A 27,148-nucleotide genomic window follows, 5' to 3' on the forward strand; every position below is an offset into this window, starting at 1 on the left:
GTAACAGCTTTTAGAAAATGAAACAAACTCAAGTTGAATGATAACACAAAATTGTAATTTTTAATGAACATTTTAGCAGTATCATTCCCAGAGGACAGCACAGAAAACAATGAACTCACATGTACATTACTTGTAAAATAATTTTTTAACCTTAGAGCAAACAGTAAATAGTAGCTTATAAATATTAAGTATTAGCTTATTTCTCTGTCTTGCCTGTTCCTTTTTCTAGTGTTCAGCAGTCAGAGAACTTATGATCTCCCCTCACTTACATTGCAATGCAGGTTGTGTGCCTCAGAGACATCCTTTAGTCGGTTACCATAGTGATTCTACTAAGCAGGCAACTTAAAAAAAAGAAGACTAAATAAAAATAAAATGCTCTACTGTATATTGCATTTTGCCTGACAAAAGAAAAAAAGGAACATACGTATATACTTCGGCCTGTACATTGAGTATACCGATCTAAATGGTACAAAGTCTGTTTTGCATGGATGTGTCATCTTGCACTGTCACTAACAATTAATTTGAAAAGATAAAGCAGAAAGGAAAAGATTTGCTCTCACCTAGCAGTGCTATTACAAAAAATAAGCAGATCTAAAGAGAAACGACTGACAACAGTTCTGTAGCAGCTTTTCAGAAGGGTTATTGCAGTGAGACTCACTGAGAAAAAGCAGGCAACCATGTAAGAAAACCTAACCATTTTAATATTAAATATGCCAGTAATATCAGTGCTGTACAGTAAGAAAAAGCAGGAATATTCTCAGCAATGCCTCCTAAAAATTTATTACTGCTTCACATTATCTGACTTTTAAATTTCAAAATCTACATTATGAAAAATTTCTAAGTGTAGTAAATTTCTGCCTGCCCTGTTCACTAAGCTACAAACAGTAAAGAAATGCATAAACCAAAGCTCATAACTACAGAAAAATTAACCGTTTGCACTCAACAATTATCACAAAGCAATACACAGAAAACCCAGAACCTTTCAAACCAAGAACCTTTGAAATGCACATACACGAGCAAACCTACACCTCTTGCCAGATAAATAATACATAGCTCCCTGTTAAGTATTCAAAATTAGACAAAAAAAAGCATGCATTCATTCTAACGCATAAAATTCATCAGCCAAAAGCAGATCCACTAATCACAATTACCAGAACCAAAAAATTTAAAAAAAAAAAATATGAAAAATCGTAATAATTTCCAACTTCCATTCTGCAACAAACAGAAGCGGCTAGCAAACATCTGCACGTCTCTCAAATATTGCAGTACTGAAGCTGGCTACTGCTGTGTGAAATAGTTATTATGCAGGAGAGGCCACTGCAGTTCAGAGACGACATACAATACCTCAAGGCAGACAGCAGTCTATAGAAATTCAAATCCCGAGTAAGAGGATTTACCTAGAAGGAAGCGTTCTGAATGTTAAAAAGTAACAGGCTCTCTTCAAGAGCTGCAGCTCAAGTCATAATATACCTTTATTTGTAGCCATCTGTAACTGCACAATTATCTGCAGCCTGTTTTGTCTCCTCTGGAGTCCTTGACTTGCCTCTGATTGTGGAAGCAATTCTGAAGGTAACCTTTCCAAGGAGTACAGTGGATGGCATATGAACAGAACTGATGAAAGCATTAGCTCTGATAGTAAAATAACAGTAACCTGATACCGATTTAGGTCACTTAATATGTTTTCACTACTAGAATTAAACACCAATTCTCCTAACAAATTAGCCCTTTACAATTTAAGAGGCGAGTACCCAGGTTTTTGTTGTTTCTTTTATCACTAAATGACCAACACAAAAAGAACCGTTTTCTTCTTAATGCAAGATTTTCAGTACTATCCCTGTTTACATCCAAGCCTGAGACCTCAACATAGTGATTCTACTCCCTCCTCCTCTGGAGGATGACATTGGCAAGTTTAATAGCTCTCGGTTCTGCATTTATTTCACAAACAAGGCAAGCCACCATTTGAAACCTGACAATTTTCACAGACTTACCATGAAGGAAAGCTCCATCATGACTCAGTAAAATTCTGTCAGGAGATGGCTTTTTCTGCCTATGTGACCTAGGTGTGATGCCTAAGCCCCTCAGAGCAGCCTTTGTTCAGATAAGTAGGACACAGAAAGCCTTGCATAATCAGCTGTGGCAGAGCGCCAAGCCTCCATTTGCCAGGCATGTTTGGGGCCAGGGGAGAGGGTCAGGAGAGGACGTGCTACATGTGCTGCTACGTCAGCTCATTGCTCCACTCTTCAGTGTCTTCTGAATTCAGAATAAGTTCATCTTGTAAGATGAAGGTTCGTGTAGAGTAAGCACAGTTACTTTTGTCCAACATTAAAAACAAAACAAAACAGACAAAAAAATAAACCAAAAAGAAAAACCAAAACCAACCCTCAAGACTCAGGAAAACTGTTACCTGGACAGGGCAGAAGGAAGCTGCTCGAGGGCAGAAGAAACAAAGGTCACACATACACACAGGCTGAATAAGAGCAGTATGTCCAGAAGAATCTCGTTTTGACTAGCTGCATCTGAAAAATTCTTTTTGAGCAGAAAGGCCAGCACCTTATACAGTACACCAGAGTGTTTTTCACAAAGCTACCTTAACACTCACATTGCCTGCATGTTTTAACATCATTCGTGCAGTATCAAAATTCAGCTATCTCTGCATTACAGCCCGAAGGACAGCCAGCAGCAACAAAAGGCCACAGGGAAACGGGACGCCTGGAAGCTTGCCCCTGCTGCTGCACCACCAGTATCACCGCAGAGCTGAACCGCCCTGAGCTGGGGTCGCTTCAGGAGCTGCAGCTCTCTGCCTCCAGCCCATGCAGCCGCCCGGGCTGAACTGAAAGCACAGCATAATCCTTGCTGGGATCTGTGGCTACGTAGCCAGCGGGCATAGTTAGCTGTTACTGTGTGCCCCGTGACCTTTCAGTTACAGTGACAGCTAATAAACCTGGACCAAGATCCACCTCCACAAGAAGGTCCACAAATGAAGTAAGTGTACCAGCACCAATACTCATCAGCTTGAATGCTCAGCTTCTGAGACAAGTATATCTCTTCTCACGATGGAAGATGCCACACAGCACGTTATCATTTACTCCTCTTTGTAAGCATGACATTTCTAAAATACACCTACAGTTTTCTTTTACAGGAAAACTCCAAAATGACTCAAAAACCCAAGCAAAACTAGGAGAGAACAAAAGAAAACACTCTGTAGGCCAGACACTGACACCGTGATCCACTGTCAAAACCAGCTGCACTAATAACTCTCTTGCAGTTTGATTACAGTGCCATGTTGCACTGAAAAACTTCCATGTTTTTACTTCTTGGATATGTCTCTCCATCATACCCATATGCAAACTACAAAGACTTAGAGAGCAATTTCATTCCCAAATGCTGTTTTCCATCCACTTACATTTTTATTAAAATAATCTTTTATCTTTTCATAATTTCATCATGATGAAAATAATGTAATTTAAAATCATCATATCATCTTGCTTTCAACAAAATGTGGTTTTGGTGAAGTGCTTGAAATCCTGGATATTCACCTTGCAATAGCTAAAGCCCTTTGTTTTGTATTTTACCTAAAAATGTTGCTGGTCAGTTTCTGGTACGATTACAGACATAAAACTAGACAGAAGAAATTAAAACTTCTCATAACTCTATCTATTTTGGCTAGTTAAGCTTTCTTTACTAACTAAAAATAAATACATAAAGTTTCAATTTAACGTTTAAGCTTAAAAATTACTAATCCAAGCACGTATGAAAGATAACTAGGTTGTGAAATGGCATTGAAAGGCTTGAAAACACAATTTTTCACTTTCCTAAATATATTTTTATTTATTATTGAGAAAAAGAACATTTAAAAAATTAACAATATGTCTATAGCAGCAACATGTTGGCATGCAATAGCTGCCGTACTTAAAAATACCTTTCATAAAGATATAAACATACAGACAGGAGAATTATTTGAATAAGTGATGGAGAAGTGTCTGACTGACTATAAATAAGTACTTTGAGCTGTTCATCTGTGTATCAGTATTTAATTTGTTTGTATTTCATGCATATTCATATAATTCATGCATATTTCCCAATAAATTCTAATTCTTTCACAGCGTTTTTCTTATCCTAATATAAGCAGTATGTCTTAACACTACTAACAAATGAGAATCTTTAGGAAAATAATTAAAAAATTAAAATTGTATTTAAATTGATGATTTACAGGCAAGATCAAAGCCTAGGCCTGAAGCAAACTACTAGGATACCTGTTTTGTGTATAAATAAGGAGGAAAAATTTCTAAAAGTGAAATGCAGAATCAGTATTTTAACTAATGGCAGATAATTGAAAACGTGAGAAATTTAGTTCTCATTCTTCTAAGGGTTTTGTTGCTGGATACAGAACGCATCTGCAATACTTAAAAACCAAACAAAATTACCAAAGCACTTTGCTTGGTTTGCCATAAAATAACCTGCTCATTTCCAGAGTCCCTATGGACCACCTATTATAACACCCCACCCCCCCCCCACCCCCCCCCAAAAAAAAACCAAACAAAAAACCCTACAAAAAAACCCAACAAACACCCCCTCACAAAAGCAAACCCACATAAAATCTCCCACTCACCCACCCACCCACTGTTCCCTCAATGTTATAATTCTAATAAATATGAAAAACGAAGGTTTCTTTTTTTCCCCTTAAGTAGTCTGTCAGGAAACAATGGAACTGAACTGAATTTTACATTCAAGAGTCTTTCAGGATCTAAAGGGCAGTTTTCAGCCCTAACTTCACACCATAATCACACTACGATACTTCAACACCACCAAGAAGAATGAGCACCAGACGGAAGACTGGTTTCTCATAGCTGCCATTTCCAATGCAACCCAACTACTAAACTAAATAACACCAAAGCTGTAATTATTTTTTCCCCTCAGCTTCTCTTTTATCAATGGTCCCACACAACACACCCAGCTCCCCCTTCATGTTCTACCTAGCTCTGTGTTCAGCATCTGGCTGGACAAGAGGCATCGGGGCAGCCCAATGCACAGCAACTCCTTTGGGAGGGACAGCGTTTGTCACAGGAATTTTTCATGTCCCAATGGACCAGACCCACAAGCTGTTATTTGATGCCTCTGTTGCAGATCAAGCCAACCAGATCACCTGGCCCTCAGCTCACAGAGCTCAAATGGCTGTGGGGCAATAAGTTGCACAGGAAGATTCTGGGAACTTCTCTTTGAAATCTCTTTTATTCTGGCATACTTGCTAGAAATTGGTTAAAATTCAAGAGTACTTAAAAGAACTGAGACACATGCGCAAGAAAGGATGATTACATACATGTACGAGAAAATATATTCAATAAATAGGAAGATGATTAGGATAGCAAGTGACATGCCAGAAATAACGTGGCACATATTCAGAAGCTTAAACATTTTTCCCAGCTACATTTACCAAACCAATAAAAAGATATATTCCTAGAGATCATGCTTTATTCTCTTTTCAGATTATCACAAGTGCCAACATAGCTAACGCCATCAAACACAGTATTCCTAGTTTTTTGTAGGAAACGGCAAATAGGAAGGGGGCAGCAGGACATGTAGTGAAGTGTGAATGGGGTAAGACTGTGAGGTAAACCTGGATAGTATATTGCTGCTATAGTAGTCTATAAAAAAATCTCATTCCAGCCCCCTCAGTCACTGCCAGTTGATTTTGGAATTAATTGTACTTTTCTGATGAATGGGGCAAATGCAGCTTTCACATATCACCTCTGAAGGTAACACTGCCGTAACTGTCCAGTTACACGACAACTGTTTTCTTTTCAACCAAAGGGCCACTTTTTTTTTTTCTTCCCCCTTAACGTAAGCCTGAAGTCCAAGTAATTTTCAACAGCACTGGTGTTCTTGCCAGAGTTTATGGCAATGGGATAACAGAGCAGTCAAGGGTTCTCACAGTAATTTGCAAGTCTTAACTGCAGCAATGTTAAAAACACGAAAAAGCAGTAATTGATTTTGAAAAAAACACTGAGAGTTGATTTTATGCTTGTTAAATAACACTCTAGTAATTATCTTGATCATCAACATCTTAAAATAGTAAAAATTAATTTTGTGTTTAAATTGCTTACATAAAATATAGATGATTTATGTTAATGGTCTAAAATTGTGAAAAACATGGAATATATGACCTTCAGACTCCCATCTTCCCCCTTTGCCTGAAGACTCTTACTGACAATGACTCATCTGATGGCATGGTTTATTCTTAGCAATTACAGACTTAACATGAATGTTTAAATACCATGAAAAATATTATGATATTTCAAAGTACATTAATGCAACGTTGGTACAATCTGTGAAATACAGAACAGTCATAAGCGAATACCCTATGAAAAGTTACTTCCAGTTACTGCCTCAGAGTCAAATAGGAAGCTCAAACTGGGCTATCAATTACATTATACAGAGCCCCGGGGAAAGGGTCTGTGCTCAAGGCCAGTCACTAGCAGGCCGGATCCTAAGCCCCATAACTGTCCCCTAAATCCTGGATCCTTTTAGAAAGGTCCACAAAACCAAAAAAGGCACGAGACAACTGTGTTGTTTCATTACTTTGGGTTACTTATCTTTCTTTTGTGAAGAGATAAGATATTCCGTCTCAGAACAGGACAGACATTCTGTGAAAACATCCTTTTGCACTCTTTCATCATATCTCTTCCTCATTTGTTTCTCCCCATGCTTGTGCGTAACCACTGCACCAGAACTTTGTTTTGTTCTCTTCACTAAGGAAGTATTTTCTGACTTGCCTCTCATATTCTTGTCACTCACAAAAGTTCTGGTTAAGGGTTTTTTTTAAACCTTAACTCAGGGATCAGTCAGATTGGCTTCTGAAGAAGCTACTGCCCAACTTGTTCTACTTAGTCTACTCCTCACTGATACCATCTGATGTATAAACTGATATGTTTCCACCAGTAATATTTTGTTTCCAAACAAAGTAGATCAGCCTCAGGACTCTACATTAAATCCACAGCTGAGATAAACTGAAAACAGCTGAAACAGACTGAGCAGATTGCCCCACTGGGTCTGCTCTTTCCTGCTCCTCACTGTTATTCTACTGCTAAGGATTGCAGCCTCCATAGCAAAGGGACCAAAACAGAAACTACCTTAGGTGCTTCATCTGGTAATCCCAGAGTAGAGTTTCGTGTTATGTTTTGCACCAGAAGGGGGTAAGACAGCTCTACCCCCTCCTTCCCATTCACGCACTCCTGCCATCTCTCTTGCATTGGATCTAGCAGCTGGGAAATCCCAAGTTGACCTAGTTCAGACTTCTGATCCACCTCAGTCTAAATCACTCGATTCAGTGCAGCAGAGGATGCTGAACAATGCAATCAGGATTGCAAGGTGGAAAATGAGACAACCTTTTAGCAACAACCTGCAGTTGAATTGATTTAAGGACAATGTGAAACTATTCTTAATGGAACACCCTCCCCCATCATGTTTATTTCATCATCCTTTTGAAGATCTTCACTCTGCTCCAGGGTAAGCTGTTTTTGTTGCTGCCATTTGTTTTCTTAAGTGACTTAATCACATTGCACATAAAAGTAATGGAATCATGATAATTTTGCATTACAAAATAATTAATTTTGGGTTTTTTTAAATATTGCTTTGGTGTTTTTCCCACTCATAGTTGGTGTACTGAAAACTAAGTTTGGTATATTCAAAATAGATGAGCTTTTTATTTTGCAAAGTTGTGAAGATCAAACACAGTAAATTATTTAGATTGAATTCTCATAATATCTATTTAAATACTTGATGCAGTGATAGAATTACATATTTCATGGCACAGCAGGAAAATGTTATTTATTTCTTCATCAATTTCTTCTATCAAAAATTAAAATGCAGAAGTTCCTTCCACTACTTGATTACAAGTTTACAACCTCCTTGTAAATTTACTCTTCTGTTTTGTCCCTGACTTCTTTAAAAATAAAACCAAAACGTACTTCTTCAGCACTTCTTTTATTCCCTACGTATTATGACAGCCGATACTAAATCTGGCCAAAATGTAAGGAAATAGGACCACCCAAACTCACAAATAATCCCTTTGCCAACAACAGAGATCTACCTCTACTCCCCCTTGCTCTCTTTTGCCATTGATTGCACTGAATCTTTCCTACTCCTATGCAATATCGTCCTCTCTAATCGCAATTTCCAACTCCATGTGTCTCTGTAGGTGCAAGCTTGGACTCTGGATGAAAAAAAGCAGCCTGATGAGAGGAGTGCTTCCCATTATTACAAATACTGCAAGGAAAAGTTGGGAGTAACACTCTACTCTTTCAAATCTTGGACAATGTGATTCTCATGTCCTCACAAACACAAATTCCAGGAAAACAATCTGCCAGGAAAAGGGAGCCACAAGATTCTTGAAAACAGAACATTTACGTTTTCGGTAATTTTAGGAGAGATTAATATGCAGAAATATGTTTATAAATGATACTTGATTACAAATTACAAAATTCTCAGCTCTGCAGGTGTATTTCCCAGCACATGAAACTCTGTTAAAGAACACTTCCTTTTTCCAAGACACAAATACCTAAATTTAGAAGAAAAAAACATGGGGATAGAGTCGGAAATGGAAGGAGGAAAAAAATGGGCAGATATGTTGAATGGAGGGAGATAAAATGACAGATTACCATCAGAGACTGAAAAAGAATGCCAGTGGTGAAACAATTTAAAGGAATATAGAAGAAATAAAGTACTGTATTAACACAAACTATTTCTAACTGATTAGCCAGAAATTTTTGCCTTACAAGCTGACTCTCAAACCAGGAAATGAATGTGATTAACTGCTAGAAAAGTATAAGTTATATAAAAAATTATAGGAGAACATTATTTTGCATAGAAGCTTTCTATTTTTAATCATTTTTAAGAACTTCCAGTTTACAATACTGCAGCTGAGGGTGGGGGAACAACCAAAAAAAAAAACCGAATGAACATCGAGAAATCCAAGCTGCTAATTTTTCCTCTTCTCTTTCCTCCGACTTTCTGCATGTCTTCAGCCTCCTCCCATAATGTACTATTTTAATGAGAGCTCTACACCAAATTTTTGACCTTCTGGAGTATCAGTGCTCATCTATAATCTTGCTGGCCTTTTCCAGGTATTTCTAGCACCTAATGCACCTCAGATCTTACCCTTACTCTGTCTTTAGACTAAGATACTTCACACCAAAGCACTTCTATTCTAAAGCAGGCAGTATTTAACTGCTATATGCTTATGCATTCTTTGCAGTTTGAAGATGCAACACAACTTGTTACAAATGTTAATTCAACTGAAAGGATTTAAACCTACCTTTAAACTAGACTCATAGTCTGTGTTCACTTTGAACATAAGCCCAAGTCGCAAATGAATTTCCTTGGCTCGACAAAAGCTGGGATCAACATAAAGCGCCTCCTGAAATGCTTTAATTGCCCTGAAAGAAAAACACAGATTTAAAAAAATTATTATTTACAGAAGTATTACTTTATAATTAATGTTATTCATATGTCTAGCAGAAAATGGGTCAGAAAGCACTGCTACAGAAGAATGTATCAAAATAATGGTTTACATGTGATGTTTTTGGTGAAGGGGTTTTGATTCTTCAAGGACTGGGTAATTTTGTACTCTAGATATCCTGGTATATTTGAAAGTCTAACCTTTTCTATTAATTTAGATAAACTAATTTGCTGCATGAGAAACAGTAACATACCTGCAATTTCAAAAAGATGACTCAGGAATTAGTAACGAAATTAGTGCAACTTGAGAACAATACAGTGATCATTCACGTCACAAACAACTGCTAGGTTGCTTTTGATTCCAGGTAGTGCGGAAACCTTAGAGCAGCAGCAGAACAGAAGGCCTAGAAGGAGGAATCACACACATCTCCCACTTGCACCAACCTGCTCCATTTTCCACTTTGTCCTCCCTTTCTTAGCACCAGCACCGTGTAGGGACTCAACTAATGCCTGTTGCTCCCTTACTTTCCAGTCACTCAATTACCTCCAGGAAAACACAGATATGAAATCCTGCCACTTTCTCCCACTGTAACTCGCTTTTCATATTCCCGTGAGAGGTGAAGATGGCTCTGATTTTATTTTCTTACCTTTAAATCCTCTCTACACATGCCCCTGTTGATGATGGTGCTGTACCAGATAAAAAAGTAATGCTGTCTAACAACCATATCTTGGAGCAGGAAAAAAAATGTGATTCTAAACAGGACTGGTTTGCCTTGCAGGCCAACTGCACAAAATTAGGACAGCTGAAATGCAACTAAAAGATAATGGACTTAAATTCACAGAGGAATTAAGAAAGAAGCTAAGATTCGTTGTATTTAGCTCACCTGAAATCCAATGACAGGTTGAAAAAAAATACCTCTCACACGTCACTGTGCATACAATGACAGAAATCAGAATCAGTCTCCCTTAGGGTAGATTTAAGCACCTAGGCCAGGGAGGCCAGTCCCATCTGCTGTCCTGGGCAAACCCAGAGACTGATGCTGAGCAGGCAGACGACAGGCAAGCCTATGGGAGAACTCTACCTACTGTGGAGCAGCACAGGGATGCTGGGCAGGAATTACTCCAGTGCCTAAAATCACAATGTTTTGGCAAATTATTTCATTCCTACTCTTTAAGTGTAGTATTATTTTTAAGGACAAAAGGTTAGCAGATGCAATGGGAAAGTCAATAAATATTTTTCATACACTTTTTTATTCACAAAACACATAAATGATATTTTTCGAACATCAGCAAAAGCACTACTTCTGCTTTAAAATTCTTACATGCTCTTTTCTCATTCTTGACGGCAAAACAAACCAAAGACACACAACTTCAGCCAGACAAAACTGTTTGTACCTAAAGCATTATCTGACTTGTTTAAATACAATTTAAGAGCAGATGGGCTTGAAAAACAGTGCATTTTTGTGGTGGAACTGAAGCTTCCTCTATTGTAATTGTTCAGAAAGGGTTTCCTTACCTTGGACCCTACTTTTCTAATTACAAACGAAAACGAGTAAGTGAAGTGCAAAAGGTTCAAACTTGCACTGGCTAAGCAGCCTCCCACATCTCATCTAAACTTCCCTGGAACAGTATGGATGGTGATGAATCACACAACTCAGTATCTACACTGAAATCATAACAAACAAGGATCCATGTCTCACAGCAATATGTTCACCATCATATACAACACCACCACCCAAACTGAAAGGCCGAAGACTGGACTGATCACTAAATATCAGCACATATTTTAAGCTATGTTTTTGTTATGCCAAAGTATAGATTTTATGATTGCATATTTGCAATTCCTGTCTTAATTATAATGTGGTACTCAGTATGTTAGCCACTGGTATTTAAAATCTATTATTTGCACCTTGTTCAAAGACAGCATCCTAGGTTTTAAAAAGTAAGGCAACTAGTATCTACGGTCCCTATCAAAGAGAAGACAAAATCAGGAATAAAGGTATCATGGTTCTATACCACATGTGAGATTGTAACAATGCCTATTGTGACCATGCCCATATACACTTCGTGAACTTCACATTCTTTCACATTTTAGCTAGCTTCCTTGGTCAGAAAACAGTATTTCCATATTTCCCCTACATCATGTGTCATTCACAAGGATCACTGAAGCATGGATTTCTAAAAAAGCTTAAGAGAAACTGTAAGAGACAAAAATATTTTCGTAGTCTCTTGCTTACTGAACAGGAAATATTATTCGTCACCACAGCTGAGCAACAGAGTTAAACAAAGCCACAAAATTATAACAACTGACTTTTAAGGACAGGTTTGAAATTTAGTTTGAATGCATACTGTCATTCATTCAAAAGAACAAGTATGTTGCCTAGCCCTGTCTTTCAGAGAAGCACAACACTTTAAAAAACCAGTAAAATTATCACCAGTGGACAACATGAAGAGACTTGTATCACGTTTAGCACAGAACCTGCTAGTCACAGACAGCCCCTATGAGGTTTGTGTACTGTTTGTCTCCCTACAGACAACATGGCAACACCATTCACCCTTGTCTAAGCTGTTTGTGGAGGGAGGTTCAACATTAGTAGTCAACAAGTCTTTGAGATAACGTTACAACCCAACACGATTTTCTAATGAAGACAACCCCAAAATGTACAAGGCGGAAGAAAATTAGTAGGACAAGACATCATTCCCCTAGACACCATCTATGCAGGAGGTTACAACATGTTTGTCAACCCGCTTTGGTGGATGCTTGAAAAAATTTATCCAACGAACAAAGTCAAAAGAAAAATCTCTGTACCTTTTAAGACACTGTTAGAGTTACCATGCTAACAGCTAAATAGTAATATTGTAGCTGTACATTTCACTTGTATTTGATCACTCCTAAACTGATGGTGTGGGGAGGGAAGGCAGAGATGCTTTAAAAGCATTATTTCCTTGAAAGGTTAAAAAATTCAAAGGACCGTGGTCAGGGAGCATTGATTGCTCCCACCAACTGCATTAATTTGGCAGTGGAATGGACACACTGGTAGAGAGTTTGGTGAAAGACTCTCCACTTCAATTTTTTCTTTCAGTTTCTAATATGTGATGAATTTACAATTAAAAATTAATCCTTATGCACTCGGAATGCTAGAGATCTCCTGGGTCCGTGTCTTGCTTGCATTGTAAATTCTGTATACTTGGATGCCATAATAAAAACTAAAAGAGAATTCTGAACAGTAATATAAATTTAAACTTATAATGAAGCATAATTACATCAGTAAATTAAGGGGGAAATGTTGTAAAAAGATAGCAAATATCACCCAAACCCGCCTTTCTAACTAAAATTCAGATATTTTATCTTCTCCGTTCAAAATATTGGACAGCATCTTACTTAAACTCTAGTGTTAATTCTATATTGATTATGCAATTTGTAGTTTTTCCAGGATGACAATCACTGATAGTAACAAATACAAATTACTTCCACTACTTCTGTGAAAAAGGGCATCATCAGAATTTCACAAATAAAGTGATCTGAAAGGCAGCATTTTCAGCAATTCCTACCAGTGGCAGGTGCTCATGACTAATTTGGTATCTACAGCCTGATTTTAAATAGCCAGTAGAATTTTCATAGAATAGAACACTCAAACTCTGAAAAGACATTTACTTTTTAACTCTTACACACAGACAAGTAATTCTACACCATAGCTGAATTAATATTGATCTAATTTTGCCTATGGGAAATGTTTGAACAAAATAGCAATGCACTCAAGATTATAGGACACATTAACAACATGGACTGCAGTAAAAACTCCATTGTGGGGCTGCTCGTTTCCTAGCGCCATGCCCAGAGCTTCAGACTCAGTCCCTTACTACATCAATAGCAGAACATCTGCAACAACACTAGCATTCATTTCAGCTGTAAGCGCTCAGCAACATCCAATGCAGATGACATCACGGCTTGGTACAGGTTGGTACAACACGGAAGGGAATGGACATGAAAAGAAGTGGAAAGTAGTAGTAAAGGGAAATGAGAAAGAATGTGGCCAAATGTTGGTAACTGCAGTCCTTCCTGGCCCATCTGTTTGCCTAAGTGGCCTTCCAGATACAGCACAAGTCACTCGATCCTTATACAGATCTTCCTTTGCTCTGAAACATCGCTAATCCCATTTCTGCCCTCCGCTCAAGCCTACATCCAGAAAGGTATGGGTCTAGAGGATCCAAGGCACCCAAGTTACTCAGATGTTTTCCCTCAAAGGTCTCTTATGGTTTGACCAAAACTGGAAGAGCAGATGTAAGCCAGAAGCTTGCTGATCTGTCACATATGAAGCAGGACTTGGCTTAGGAGGCTAGCAGCTTCCTTCAGAGATGATGGCACACAGCCTTCCTTGCGTAGGCTGTTAGTCTCCACTCCACCGCTCATTAACTGGCCTTCATGCACAGACAGAGTTTTTAATTTTAATCCTTCAGCAGACTAAACATACATTAGTCCAAAAGATAAATTATCAAATGAAGGGCTGGGAGCTCTACAGAAATACTACAGAAATAAATGACAGTAGTCTAAATTTTGGTTTGTTCTCTGAAGATACTGACCAACTGCCTGATAAGAAACAACTTTAGTTGAGTCTACTAGAATTTATTTAAATTAAAAATTAGTTTTCTCCAAGAATGGGAGTATTTCCACTAACAGGCAGGAGAGGCTATCTAACACTCAACAACATGGGAAAGCAGGACTGGAAGACAGACACTACTGAGGACGAAAAGCACCTCTGGGCTTACACTTTGCACAGCACTGCTACAGTAATTCAGGAAAAATAAGAATGACATGAATCTATCAACTCCAAATCAAGACTTCCAAAATCAATACTGCAGCTATCTTTCCACCCACTCATCTACACAACAATGCCTACCATTATGAAAATGAAGAAAGCAGCTGAATAACTCTATTAAACATTTAGTGAACTCTCATAAGACTTTTTTTTGGAAGGATAGACTGTGAGTAAAATCAGCTTTGAACTAGGCAAAAGAATGTAATAAAATAGCACCGATTTAGCTATTCAAAAGTTAACACTCACGTTTCAAACAAAAAACATGAAAATCAGAATGAGTCGCTAAAATAAAAGAACACAACATTATTCTAACACATCAGGAAAATACTTGATGCAGCTGGAGTGAAACTTCTTCATATTCTTTATCCTTTCAATTTTCTGACCACCTATTCTAAGTCTCATGTCATTTCCGAGTGTCACTAATGAAAATGACATGAGGCTATGATGGACAAATTTCTATCTGAAACTCATAATCACACTTTGAACATAAACAAAATGCCTGTATACAGCAGTAGTCAGGACACCGCAATTTTATGAAATAACTTTTAGAGTCTTTTAAAATACTTTTACAGTCTTTAGATACAACTCCTCTGTCCACAGGGCCATAACAGTCAAATGGTGAAACATTTTGAGCAGCAAAGTATTTAAATATTTCTCTAGAACAGCAGCTGAGAGTACTGGTTTTTTTCCAGGGTTAGCAGATATTATGCATTTTCATCAATCCAAGAAGTATGTTTCATAGACAGTCAGAGAAAGATAAGACAACAAAAGATGATTACCACTTTGTTAACTTAATTACAATTAGTACATGGAGTCTACATGTACATCCTGTATTTCTCCATTTTACATACCTAAAAAATACGTATATGGACCCAGCCACCTGAAACCTGAGAATTATTTGGCAAACCACTACCTACACAGTGTGTGTTTAAATTCTGCCTTCCTTAGGAAGAGAACTACAAACACCAGATCAGCTGAAAGGACTCTGACGGAACAGGGAAAGAAGCACCAATACAGATGTGCACTTTAAAGGTCATAAGCAAGCTGTTCTTCTACTCCCAGATTACATCCCTCCTGGACTTTCTATTGCAGGTGTTTCCAAAGCAGCAACACCACTGACTGACAATTTCCAGTGCAATGTCACTGTCAGTTGGATGAATCTCAGAGCCTTTCATGCAAACCACAACCACTGGACTATTTCATCAAATGCCATGCGCCCTCCACAATGGCACAAACTACTGATACACCTGGAGGTGTGCGGAGCAGACATCTCATCTGATGAAGTAGTCCAGTGGTTGCTGTCTTCATGATGGGTGGGGTGTTCCAACACAAATGAAGGAGATCCCCACTAGGCAGTTTGCATTCCTATACACCCTGCTATTCACTCTACTACCATGTGTGGAAAAGCCCAGTTCATTGGATCTGCCAACCACTAAACTAACACAGACAGCTTGAGAACGTCTGAAGGATCTGGTCCTGCTGGAAAAAAAGACCAAAACACCCAAACAAAACCAAACCCCTTCCCCCGCCCCCCAAAACAAAACAAAACAAAACAAAAGAAAAAAAAAAAAAAAACAAAAAAAACAAAACCCTCAAAGACAAATCTTACTGTGTTACTAACAGCTTGCCCCTGAAAAAAAGTATATGTATTGATAGAGGAAGGGCAAAGAACGGACTTTGACAGCACAGGACACTCCCATTCTCATAGGCAAACAGCAACCACCATAAGACAACAGTTTCTCTGGTAGATGAATAAGGCATGCAATACTGACGATTGTCACATCAGACTACTGAAAAAGAAGTTTATGTTCCACTGTAGACCTGGGTACTTTAAAAGCAGTTTAGACAGCTGCTTTACTATTTCAGGATGACTGTGAGAAGATCAAAACTTCATTTGCTGGAAAAAGATGAAAGAGAATGACAGCCAGAGAGAGCAAGAGAGAGACCAGACTCCTTCAGCCTAAGTAAATGGTCCAATCTGATCGGTGCTAAAGCCATCTCCCAGGCCATGGTAAGTTTTGTGTGTTTTCCTGTAGGCACATGGAGAAGAATGCTCCTGCCTCATTTAAGCCTTCAAAGGACTTCTAGGAGAAAAGTGATTCCCAGGTGTCTGGAGGGCTATATGGTGAGAAAGACGTGAGATGCAGTACCACAGATAACAACTAAGGGCTGTGTTCCGCTGCCTGCTTAGCCTTTGGAGGGTTGCGGCGTTCAGCAGCAGCAGAGGTGGGATGTGGAGAGCCTGCTCAGTGCTTGTATGTTCGAGATGGAGGTGCTGCACTCTCCCAGTGCTCCCTCCTGCCCATTAGATATCTTTACCTGAATTAGGTAAGAATAATGAAGCACTGCAGCTGCCCTTCTTGACATCAAGATCCACTTTTGAATCAAAGTTGAAGAGAGGAAAAAAGCTTTTTGTGCTGAACTCCATGTCCCTGTTCCAAAGAGGCAAACTTATGCTAACAGCAGAAATCCCAATGTACAGAACACCCTGGCTTACAGAAATGCCAGGATGCAGCAGTGCAAACAGACTGGGTTGGCTGTGACGTTACTTTAAAGGAGCCAGAGATGGTGGTTCTAGATATCACTTGATCTTGAACAGATGACAGTGCTTCAGTTTGGGAAAGGATGGCTGTAGAAGGGCCAAGAAATTCCAATCAGAGATGACAGATTTTCCTCAGGCAGTCTGCATCTTTAGCCATGATGGGGTGAGGAAAAGGGTCTGGATCATCTCTTGCATTAGTCTTTGGCTTGTCAATGCTGAAGGACTGAGTTTTACATAACACTTAACTTCCACAGCTGATAAGGAATCCTTGACTGGAGGAGCCTAAAGGATGTCAGTCCCCTGTAAGCTGTTTCTGAGGAACAGTGTGTCTTTCTCACACACACTGTCCAGCAATTTGCAAGATAACAGTCAATGAAAACACTGCAGGCTGGCCCTCGAGCAAGATGGTTGGTACACAGGCATTGAAAGAGGGTGTCGGAGCCAGTTTCAGGTCGCAGTTGCGGAGCTTGTACTCCATCTTTCTATCTTAGTGTAACTTAGTGCAAATCAGCAGATGATAGACCAACCAGGCTCAGAATCCTCACTGAAGTAAAAGAAAAAAACTGGTATCCAAGCCAGTACACTTGGAAGCCACTATTGCACAGAAATGAAGGGTAGCCTTTGATGAACTACTGAAATTCTTTAAGTGTTCAATATAAAAGACAACTAAGGAGGATATAAAATTATTTCAGTTGTGTATCTCAGCTATCTCTAATCTACTGGTGTTCTACCCTACTTAGAGAAACAACAGGGAAAAACAGCCAACCACTTTACTTACTGCTTGATGATAAATGGTATAAAAGTACAGAGTAACAAAATTTAAGACCTAAAAGACCTATTTTACTGTACTTGATTCAATTTATGGAGTTAATCCCTTATGTCACATCTTACTATAATAAACGCATGAATTAAGCTTTGGTGTGATCACTCTATTGCAACATTTGTATATACATTGAGAACTTCCAGTTCTTACATAAACAGTCAAACAAAATCACCAATATAAAATGATGTATCAGCTAAGATCCATACTTAAGATAACACTGTAATGCTGCTTAGTATATAGAGAGGTGTACGATATTGAGTTACAGTGAATTGCATATATGTCTTGGAGTCAATCCAACATGTCTTTTTATGAAAGCTGGAAAACTTAAAAAATAATGTAAAAATATTAACAAGAATTCTAAAACTGACCTTATTCCCACTTGTTTTTTTATTATCCCTTTTTATGTGAGAGATGAAAAAGCACTCCCTCACCCCTTCCTTTTAGGAGGACTATATACATGACTAATTAATATCTATGAATATCTAAAGTGGTGTGGATAAAGAAAAAAAAATGTTAATGGATGAACCACGATTGCTTAAACTACCTTAAAGAGCCTGGAGTTTTCGTCTACCTGCCTGAAATACACAGATTTGTTGTACTCTATCACAATAAATAGATGGAATAGCTGCAGCAGGAAGTAAGACAGTTTGACTAGCATTTTATTCTGAAAGAAGTGGGATTCTCCTTGCGATCTGCAGTAGAGTACTGTGGAGCATTAAGATCTACAAAGAACAACATACGTTTGTTTATTACAATTTTGTCACACCTAAACACCCACAACCACACATCCCACTCCTCCCATCCCCAAGAAAACATAGTAAAGTGGGGTGTGTGTGTGTGTGGGGGGGGGGGGGGGAAGCACTCAAAGGGATGAAAAAAATAAAAGGCGCACACAAAGGTGTAAGATTTTTATCGATGTTAGATTTTCTTTCTCTAAAAATTCTACCCAATATTCTAATGATACACAACTTCCTTAGTACCACACTATATATAACTTTGTTATATGAATGAAATGGCAAATATGATTATTCTACACAACCTTAACATAAAACTCTATGTGCAGTTAAGACACTGTAAGTCAAGGCATCCATTTATACTCATGTTCTCAACAAACTTACTCAAAGGCATGGAAGAAAAATCTAAATTAATTCAAAGCTCTAATTTATTAATACTTAGGCCTCACAATCACCTGACTTTGCTGCTCCACCCACTGGAAGGTGCTAAATAGCACGATTCGCTGATGGCAAAAGTCTATGTTGACCAGGTGGTCCTTCAAAAAAACAACCACTCTAAACCTAACTACTTTGTCTTTTTTAATTTTATCTTACAGTTTTCTACCATTTTCACAGTGCAAATCGTAGCATGATATCCCTTGTAAGAAGAAATGGCGCACAAAATACTCTTGAATGTGAAATGATGAAGTCAAGCCTGCGTAAGAACAAGAACAGTCTGAATCTTAGTACAATTCAACCAAGACTGATGGCAATCTTAAAATAGTGGATTCTCAGGTTTTCCAAAAGCTTTTCTGTTCCTCTCTTGTTAATTAGAATGCAATAAAATTGCATGCCATGTAGAATAAATGGCATTCATTTCACCACTATCAGTAAAGCAAGCAGTAAGTTGCAAGATCAAAAAAACCCAAATCCAGGTTCTGAGCTCATGATTTAACCAACGCATCTTAATTTGAAGGATAAAAGCTTGTTTACATGATCCTGAGGAAAGCACAAATCTTTTGCCTTAGAGACACATAGAAACAATTATACCAGGGGGGAAGGGGGATGGTGTTTTCCCATTTTAGCATTCCAAACCATCAGTCAGTAGTCACTTTTTGCCTCCTTAACAGCAGGCATGCTTAGTCCAGTAAGATGATAAACTTTTTAGTAATCGATCAGGTAGTAAAGTCACACTTATTTTATTAACAGTTTCCATATTGAGTGTAAAAAAGCACTGACTTAAACACTGCACCTTTCTGACTTTTTGCCAATGACACTAACTAGATAGATCTCTGCAACAGTAAGCCCCAATGAAAGTCTGAGGACATTTCAATAGAACCCCAGTGACTGAGACTATTGCGTTCATAATTCTTCTCTCATTTTCGATAAAGCAAAACCAAAACCCGACTGAAAACCACCCACCCCCATATGCAACAGCAGCCCCTTTCAGTCCCCAAAGCCCTGCCAGAATTTAAACTCCTGAGTTTTTACATCAGTTTTAAACGTTCTGATTCAAGTCTGAGTGTACTGCTTCTCACACCCAAAACTTTCACATTATACAGCTATGTAAAAATTACTGAATACCAAGCTAAATGAAAACAAGTACACTTTGCCACACCTTTTCTAAGAGAAAAGTGAAGTTTTTTGTAAACATGATTTCTAGCAAACACAGGCTACAGAGTGTCAGTAACAACAATTCACGAAGACCTGTAGAGCCGTACTGCTCCATCCCCCTTTCTGAATCATACTATAGGGAGCTAAAATTCTCTTCTAAGTACTTTCCTTTTGAAGCAACTGCTGTGGTTGCCACATATATGTTACAGTTAGTCAGATATGTGACCCAGGACAGTATGTCTTCCAACATCTTGTCTGTAATAAAAAAAAATTGTACACTCACATTGAACTGAAGTTGAAATATTCACCTACCAATGAAACACCACACAATACTGATACTGTTAGTTTGTTCCAACTTACCATTGAAAGGCATTGTAATGGAAGTAGACCAAACCAAGGCCATATAAAAAGGCAGCATTCTGTAAAGGAAAGAAACAATGTTTAAAACCCAGGTATGACAACCATATGCTGTGAAACTGAGTTTCCAGTATTTTATTCATCCTTTGACATTCTATTTCCACTGTAAGACAAACATATTTGAATTTCACCTTGAACCGAAAAGAAGGCATGAAAAGATAGGTAGACATTTTAAAACAAAGTTAGTCTCCACAAAGTATTTTTGGAGGAATAGTAATAACATTAATATTCCAGTACTTTTACATCAGAGAAACTGATGTGCTCTGTTCTACTTGTACAACAGCAGGGAAGGAAATGACAGAGTAGAGGTCTTTGGCAATTTAATGTAATAAAAAATGTTTTATGACCGAACACCATTTCATAGTCATATTAATTTATACTCATGTAAAAGTAAACAAAGCTACACACTCTAATTTCAGTGTCTAAAGTAGAACATTAATTATATTAATCTGAAAATACGCTTAAGGAAATTTCAGTTTTCTGAATACCAAAAATACAGAGCATCGGCTTCAAACCTAAACCAACCACATTTCTTCATCGTTAATCAAATTTCTATTTTCTATTTCCCTATTTTGCAGAAGGGGAAAGGAGAAAGAAAAAAAAAATAAAAAGAACCATTCTCCTTCTGGAAACCCATTGTCCTCCATTTTCTTTTCACAGAGAAGTATGATTGTCTTCTAAAGTGACATTACTAAGGAGGTTTAATGAATGTTTAACTATCCAATTCTATGAATAATTATTACATATTTCCTAAATCAGGAAAAATAAACAATTTGCTTTTTCTTTTTAAAGTTATACGACAGCATAGTTGTTTTCTATTTAGCAGAGCGATTCCATTATTTACAGGAGCAACATGTACATGCTGCCTATGACATATTTTTAGGCTTTTCTTATGTATAATTCTGGTTCTGAGAGACGAGGAATACATCCCAAAGAACACAAAACTCTGATGCAGGGATAAGAGATGCAGTTTCCATGGTTGAAGACTGTAGTTCAAGATAACCCCTCTTCCTCAACAAGTCAAATTTCTATGAAATTCTAGTTATGCCTTAAACCCAATCCAAATATAGAAGGTATAACCAATTTTCTCCTAGACTGTAACTGGTAACCAGAACACAATTCAAAGAGCAGCATTCATGAGAAACAGGACCCAATACTACCATTTCATTGTACCTCATTTGCATCTTCTAAATGCAAATGAAAACCAGGGGAAATGCCAAAGATCCTTTCATGAATACAGTCGAATCATAGCTTCAGCAATGGACAGCTTCCAAGAAAATGCTGTGGTATGACCAGATACTATGGCAATCAGAGCACTGGAAGATGTTTAACAGGAGGAGTGGAAGTACATAAACAACAAAAGATGACACTTTAATACTACCATAAAACCACATTCCTGTTTAATTGAACAAAAACACAACACAGGCAATCAAAGATAAAAGATCTCTAATTCCATACCCCATGTACTTCCTGCTTTCCAAGCATTGTCTGGCAGAAACTGACTAGGAAAGAAGGCAAGCTCAAAAACTGAGCATACATAATGCCTTGATTTAGAAGTAATTTTAAATGAAGAAGTAAGATAGAAAGAAAGATTTGCATGTGTATAACATGGAAGCCTGCATAATACAGCACACACCCAGTATAACCTTTATTGCATTCAGGCAGGCTCATTTGTAGAACAGAACTTAACAAAACTGTCCACTGTTACCTCAGAGACCGACCAACTACAGCCAAGACCAGATCATCATAAGCATTGAGAATAATAGCAGTAACAAAAATCCTTCACCATCACACTGCAAAATTCAAGCGAAAATATGCCAGAAAACTAAAACCTCTTCAGTCTTCAGAGAGTTTAATTTCCTCTTCTGAAACTTATTAAAATTCATGGTACAAACGAGTTACAGATTCAGGAGATTAATCTAGCTCATATTTTCATCCTAAGGGTTAATAATAATCAACTTTTAAGCCACAGCAGGACCAAGATGCAGGTGATCTGCCCAAATGTAAATATATATCACATTCACATGAAGCTTTCAGGTTGCCCCTGCCCCAGGAAAACACAAATCAACCATTACTGCTCTGTTCTTTGTTCTGTGACCACTTTTCCCATTTTTCTCTCATTCTCATTTGGCCTTACAGAGCGTTGGAGACTGACCTTAAAAAAGCCTTTTAAGCTACCACTGTCTTCTCAATAAAAAACAGGGCAAGATTTAAGACTCCAACACTTGACTTCAAATGGAAAGGTGCAAATTCTGAATTGTCATATGGATCATATTTATCTACTCTGAAATACTACGGCTCTAACAGTAGGTAAAACCATTGCTACTGCTTATTGATTGTTTATTAGATTTGTCTTAATAAAGATTAAAAAACCCCCCACTTTTAATCTGTGTTTGAACCTGGGTAGGGCTTTCACAAGGACTGGAAGATATCACAGAGTTTCATTGTATGCAGTATTTTCGCACAAACAATTCAAGGTGCGAAGCATACAAAGTTCATTACTTTAGCAACTAACTTTTCTGCCTGTATTGCAGAACACCATCAGGTTCAATGTGCAGTCAAGTTCCTAATGGCAACAGCCAGTGTGAAAGGCTTGAACAGCTTAACGCAGATCAGGACCAAGTGGGATCATTACATGAAATTTTCATCTACAAAACTTCCTTTTTCTTAACATTGTAAAGTTCTGTGACTCTGTTTACCAGGAACACACCGCATCTTAACTGTGTTCAGTTGCATCTGTTACTTTTATTTGGACAAGTTTATCACACAAAATAGCTATTCCATGTTTTCCAGTGAAGATGTTTTTTTAAACTTAATCCCAGCTATTCAAATCTTGCTATAAATAGCTGGTGAGGTAAAATACAGGCCCACTTTTTTCTCTCCAATTATTTTTCAGAAAGAAGTAGAAAACAAAATTATCTCATTACAATCCTTCCCTTGAACTTCTTAACAACCCTCACAATTTCTGAAGATCTAATGCTAACAAAGCTCATTCTTTGGCCACTAACTTCTAATGTAATTTTTATGTTATCAGGTCTCTCCACTAAAACCTACAGTAAATTGAAAAAAACTGCAAACCAAAATTTTAAGTTGAATGGCTGGGTTTTTTCATTCTACAGCCACGCTATTAAAAAGCAGACAAATTATAAACGCTATTTCCAAGCCGATGTCATTTACATTTTCTACAAACTATCAAAAAATGTTTAAATGTTTCATACCAACCACTAGATGGCTCAAATAACTCTGTCCATTTTTACACGCTTATGCAACTTAAGAAGATTGTCAAGTTTATAGTGTGTATCCTGCTACTTACATACACTATTTCATGCTGAGCAACATTTCAATTATATATTACAAAATGTATAAGCCACAGTATTTGACTGACAGGTAACTCAGAAGGCAAAAGTATATCTGTATGTACCTTTTTATGTAACTGAGATGAATACACATGTTGAAGACTTTTCGGTCTTATTTGTTTTAAGCAGTCAAGAAATAAAAATTAACCAATGAGGAAAACTCCACTCATCTCACACACCTTCTGTATTAAGCCATATAACTAGCTTACAGTCTCTTTGAAGCAGCAGATGGAAACAGATCCTAAATATTTCATGTGCTCTATTCTGTAGCTATTTCAGGTCAAGTTCACAACAAAGCCTTTTTCTCCATCTTCAAGCATGCGGCCAGTGCCTCGGAGAGAAAGACATCAGACTAGACCACCACAGTCACACTTTATCTATAGAAACAGGGTCAGAAAAACGTACCTGTCCTGTGATAACAAGTGGCCATGCTCACATTCAGACTTACAAATGGCCACTTAGACTGACTATAGAGATGTATAGCTACCACATCTGAGTCCAGATATTTTTCACCAGTAACATGCCTATCTGCCACAAGCAGTTGAGACCCTGTTATCGACTCCAAATTTGTGTTTTATAAACATAAGAATATACAAAGAAGTTATGCTTGCAAATGAAATTCAGCAGGCACTTCTAGAAAGTCAGAGAGTAGAAAAAGATGCTGAAGAGTCAAAGCAGCCTCAGGGCAGCATCCGGTCGGGACCTTCCAACTTAAAAATGAAAAGGAACAGTTTTTGCCATAGTTTCATAGCATTGCTGATTCACAGACATTCCCTAATACTGCCTCTCATTTTTGCTGATACAATCATTTGTACAGTACTACAGCCAACTGGATGCCAGAACTGATCTGAGTTATTAATATCCAGATAAAAAAAGGATTATTTTTAACTGGATCAGTTTCCCAGCCAAGCCCACTGTGTAGTCCCCCCCCTTAGTACAAGTTAAAGAGTGGAATGTAAGCAAAATAAGTAAAAGCTCTTTAAGCCTACACTGTTACCAACAAAATGCATATGAAACCTACAATGACTTTTCAAACACAAACAGTGAAATCCCAGATAAAGGATTTAAACAGGCAACCTACATTTAAATTTAAAAAAAAAAAAAAAGGCAATACTTTATTACCTCCTAAGCCACATATAAATGTTTGACTTCAAGAAATCAACTTCTGTGGGTCAGTACAAGATGGATAAAAAAATGAAATAACATCACAGCCTGTCTGTCAGCCTTCTCCATGCAGGTCCTTAACCAGTGAGGCACACAGACAAATACACCATTTCTTCTTCATGACTGTAAGGGGCAGGGCCAGACGTAAGTAAAATAATCCCTTTATTTCACTGAAAAGTTGATAGTATTTAGACAAAGAAACCAGAGTATGTCCCACCATACTACGAAACAGAAAACAAATCAGGAGAAACAAGGTCCCCATGACGTTGGTTGGTGGAAGTCTGAAGGAAAACTATGGGAAAAAGATGAAGTTCAGAACCCTTGTGGGACCAACGACTGTTTTCCATTTGCTTACTATTGCCAGAAATCAAAAAGTCTTTGATGACGTATTCAAACTGCTTCCAGCAGGGCTCTGAACACCCCTTCCACAGCTGCCCAAGTTCCAGTGGAACCTGCAGTCCAGCCCACATCACACCAGGCTGCAGAAGGTGCACACAGGCAGGGGGCCACTGCTCTTCATAAAACCTAACTAGGAAAACAAGGTTTTACAGTGTAGGCTGCATACTGTGGTCACAGGGTCTCTCAGCCACCTGTCTGAAGGAAAAGAACGGTTTTGTGTTCAAATGTGTGAATATGTTTATTTCTTTACTGAAAAAATGAAAGATGAAGTTTTGACACTATGGTGCCTCACACTTCCTCCTGACACTACTCAATATAATAACAGTTCCCTGGAGAATATGTATTCTATCAAAAATTCCACTCTGGCTCTTGTGCATAAACAGCTACGTCTTTGGGAGCTGACAAGCTCTAGTAGTTCCAGTCACAAAGACACTAAGTGATCAGGAGAAAGAGGGGAGCGTTCAAATAACATCTGTTTAGATTTGCACAAACATGAACAAGAGAACTACCCATCTACATGTTCTACACATTCCGACACCTGCAGATCCCTGTAAGGGGTGTATTACAAATTAATATTGTTAGTTTTGGCTTCTTTGAGGTCTTCAGGAAATTTTATAGTACCTGAAAAATCATTAGGTTTATATAGGATCTTTCAAATACAGCTATATGTAACACACTTGCACAACCCTGCTTCTTCAGCAAAAATCACAGTAATCAAAAAATTGTTACTGGGTGTGTGCCTGCATCCCAGCAGCCATATGAAAGCAATTAATATATAAAAGTCATTATTCCTGTGACTAACATACTCTGGCACATCCGATTAATTAATGTAACATCTTGGTAAATAACCACAAAGTAATTTCACCTTGTCTTTAAGAAGTTAATCTTTTCAGAGAGTAAGTATTGCCAAAATACATCTACTAATTGTAGAAGAAAATTGGCTAACATATCTTTGTTAATTCATAAAAAATATTTCCCCCCCCTTTCATAGGAAAGTTCTCCAGAAGATGAAGCACAAAAACCAAAACAAAACAAATAAAAACCAAATAAACAAAAATCTCACACTATCCACAAGGTAAAAAAAAAAATTCCTCTAAGTGGTACCTATCTTTAAAATTACTATACCCTCGTCCCCCCATCCTGCTCCCTTCTTATCTCTGCTTTAGGAAAGAGAGTACATTGTCCATAGCCTTTGCAACTCCCCACTAGTGCTCCATTTCCCTAGTCCCTATAGCTCCCTCTGAATGAATACCACTCTTTCAACTTCTCTGAAACACTGCTGTCCCACCATTTTCACTCATGGACTAAGACATGGCAAAAACCTGCTTAAACAAGCTGAAGTGAAGTCTAGTTCCACCACTATCCATAAAGTGGCTTTCCAGCACTACCTGTAAAAAGCTTTTGTCACATAGGAAAGGACAGGGTACACCAAGACAAGACTACTAGTGAATTATCAAAGACCACATAAAGTAACTAATTCAAGATACATCAATAATTTCAAAACCCCTTGAGTAAATACACTGTGCCACAATCGCTTTATAGGGAGCACTTTAATATGAAAGGCAAAATGATAAAGCAACATTAAATAACATAAAGTCTCTTCATTAATGATGGAATATACGCAGTTTTGTAAACTGGTATTCCTTTGCCCGTAAGTAAATTTAGGTCTTTGGCAAAATGGAATACTGATCAACTAGTGCACCTCCTCAATTTTGTCATAAGAACAAACAGCCACGCAAATGTCTAAATAGTGATCGTTGCTATGGGTATCTGACATGTGCCTTCCACTGAAGCTTATAAAATTTCACTTGACGTAAACATCTTCCCCTTGTTGCAAATATTTTCAAGAA

The 27,148-nt window shown here is 37.9% G+C and overlaps 1 protein-coding gene across 9 annotated transcripts in view; it reads right to left on the reverse strand.

Annotated features, from left to right (window-relative positions):
* Positions 1 to 27,148, reverse strand: part of KDM6A (lysine demethylase 6A) — a 166,473-nt gene that overhangs the window by 65,645 nt on the left and 73,680 nt on the right. For all 9 annotated transcript variants that reach the window (XM_064472897.1, XM_064472874.1, XM_064472865.1 and 6 more), the window contains 2 exons: positions 20,323 to 20,381; positions 9,311 to 9,431 (listed from right to left, as the gene is read on the reverse strand). In XM_064472897.1, coding sequence (XP_064328967.1) covers positions 9,311 to 9,431; positions 20,323 to 20,381 — 180 coding nt within the window. The remainder of the gene's footprint in view (positions 1 to 9,310; positions 9,432 to 20,322; positions 20,382 to 27,148) is intronic.

This window comes from Phalacrocorax carbo, chromosome 1, assembly GCF_963921805.1.
Source record: "Phalacrocorax carbo chromosome 1, bPhaCar2.1, whole genome shotgun sequence".
NCBI classification, from domain to species: domain Eukaryota; kingdom Metazoa; phylum Chordata; class Aves; order Suliformes; family Phalacrocoracidae; genus Phalacrocorax; species Phalacrocorax carbo.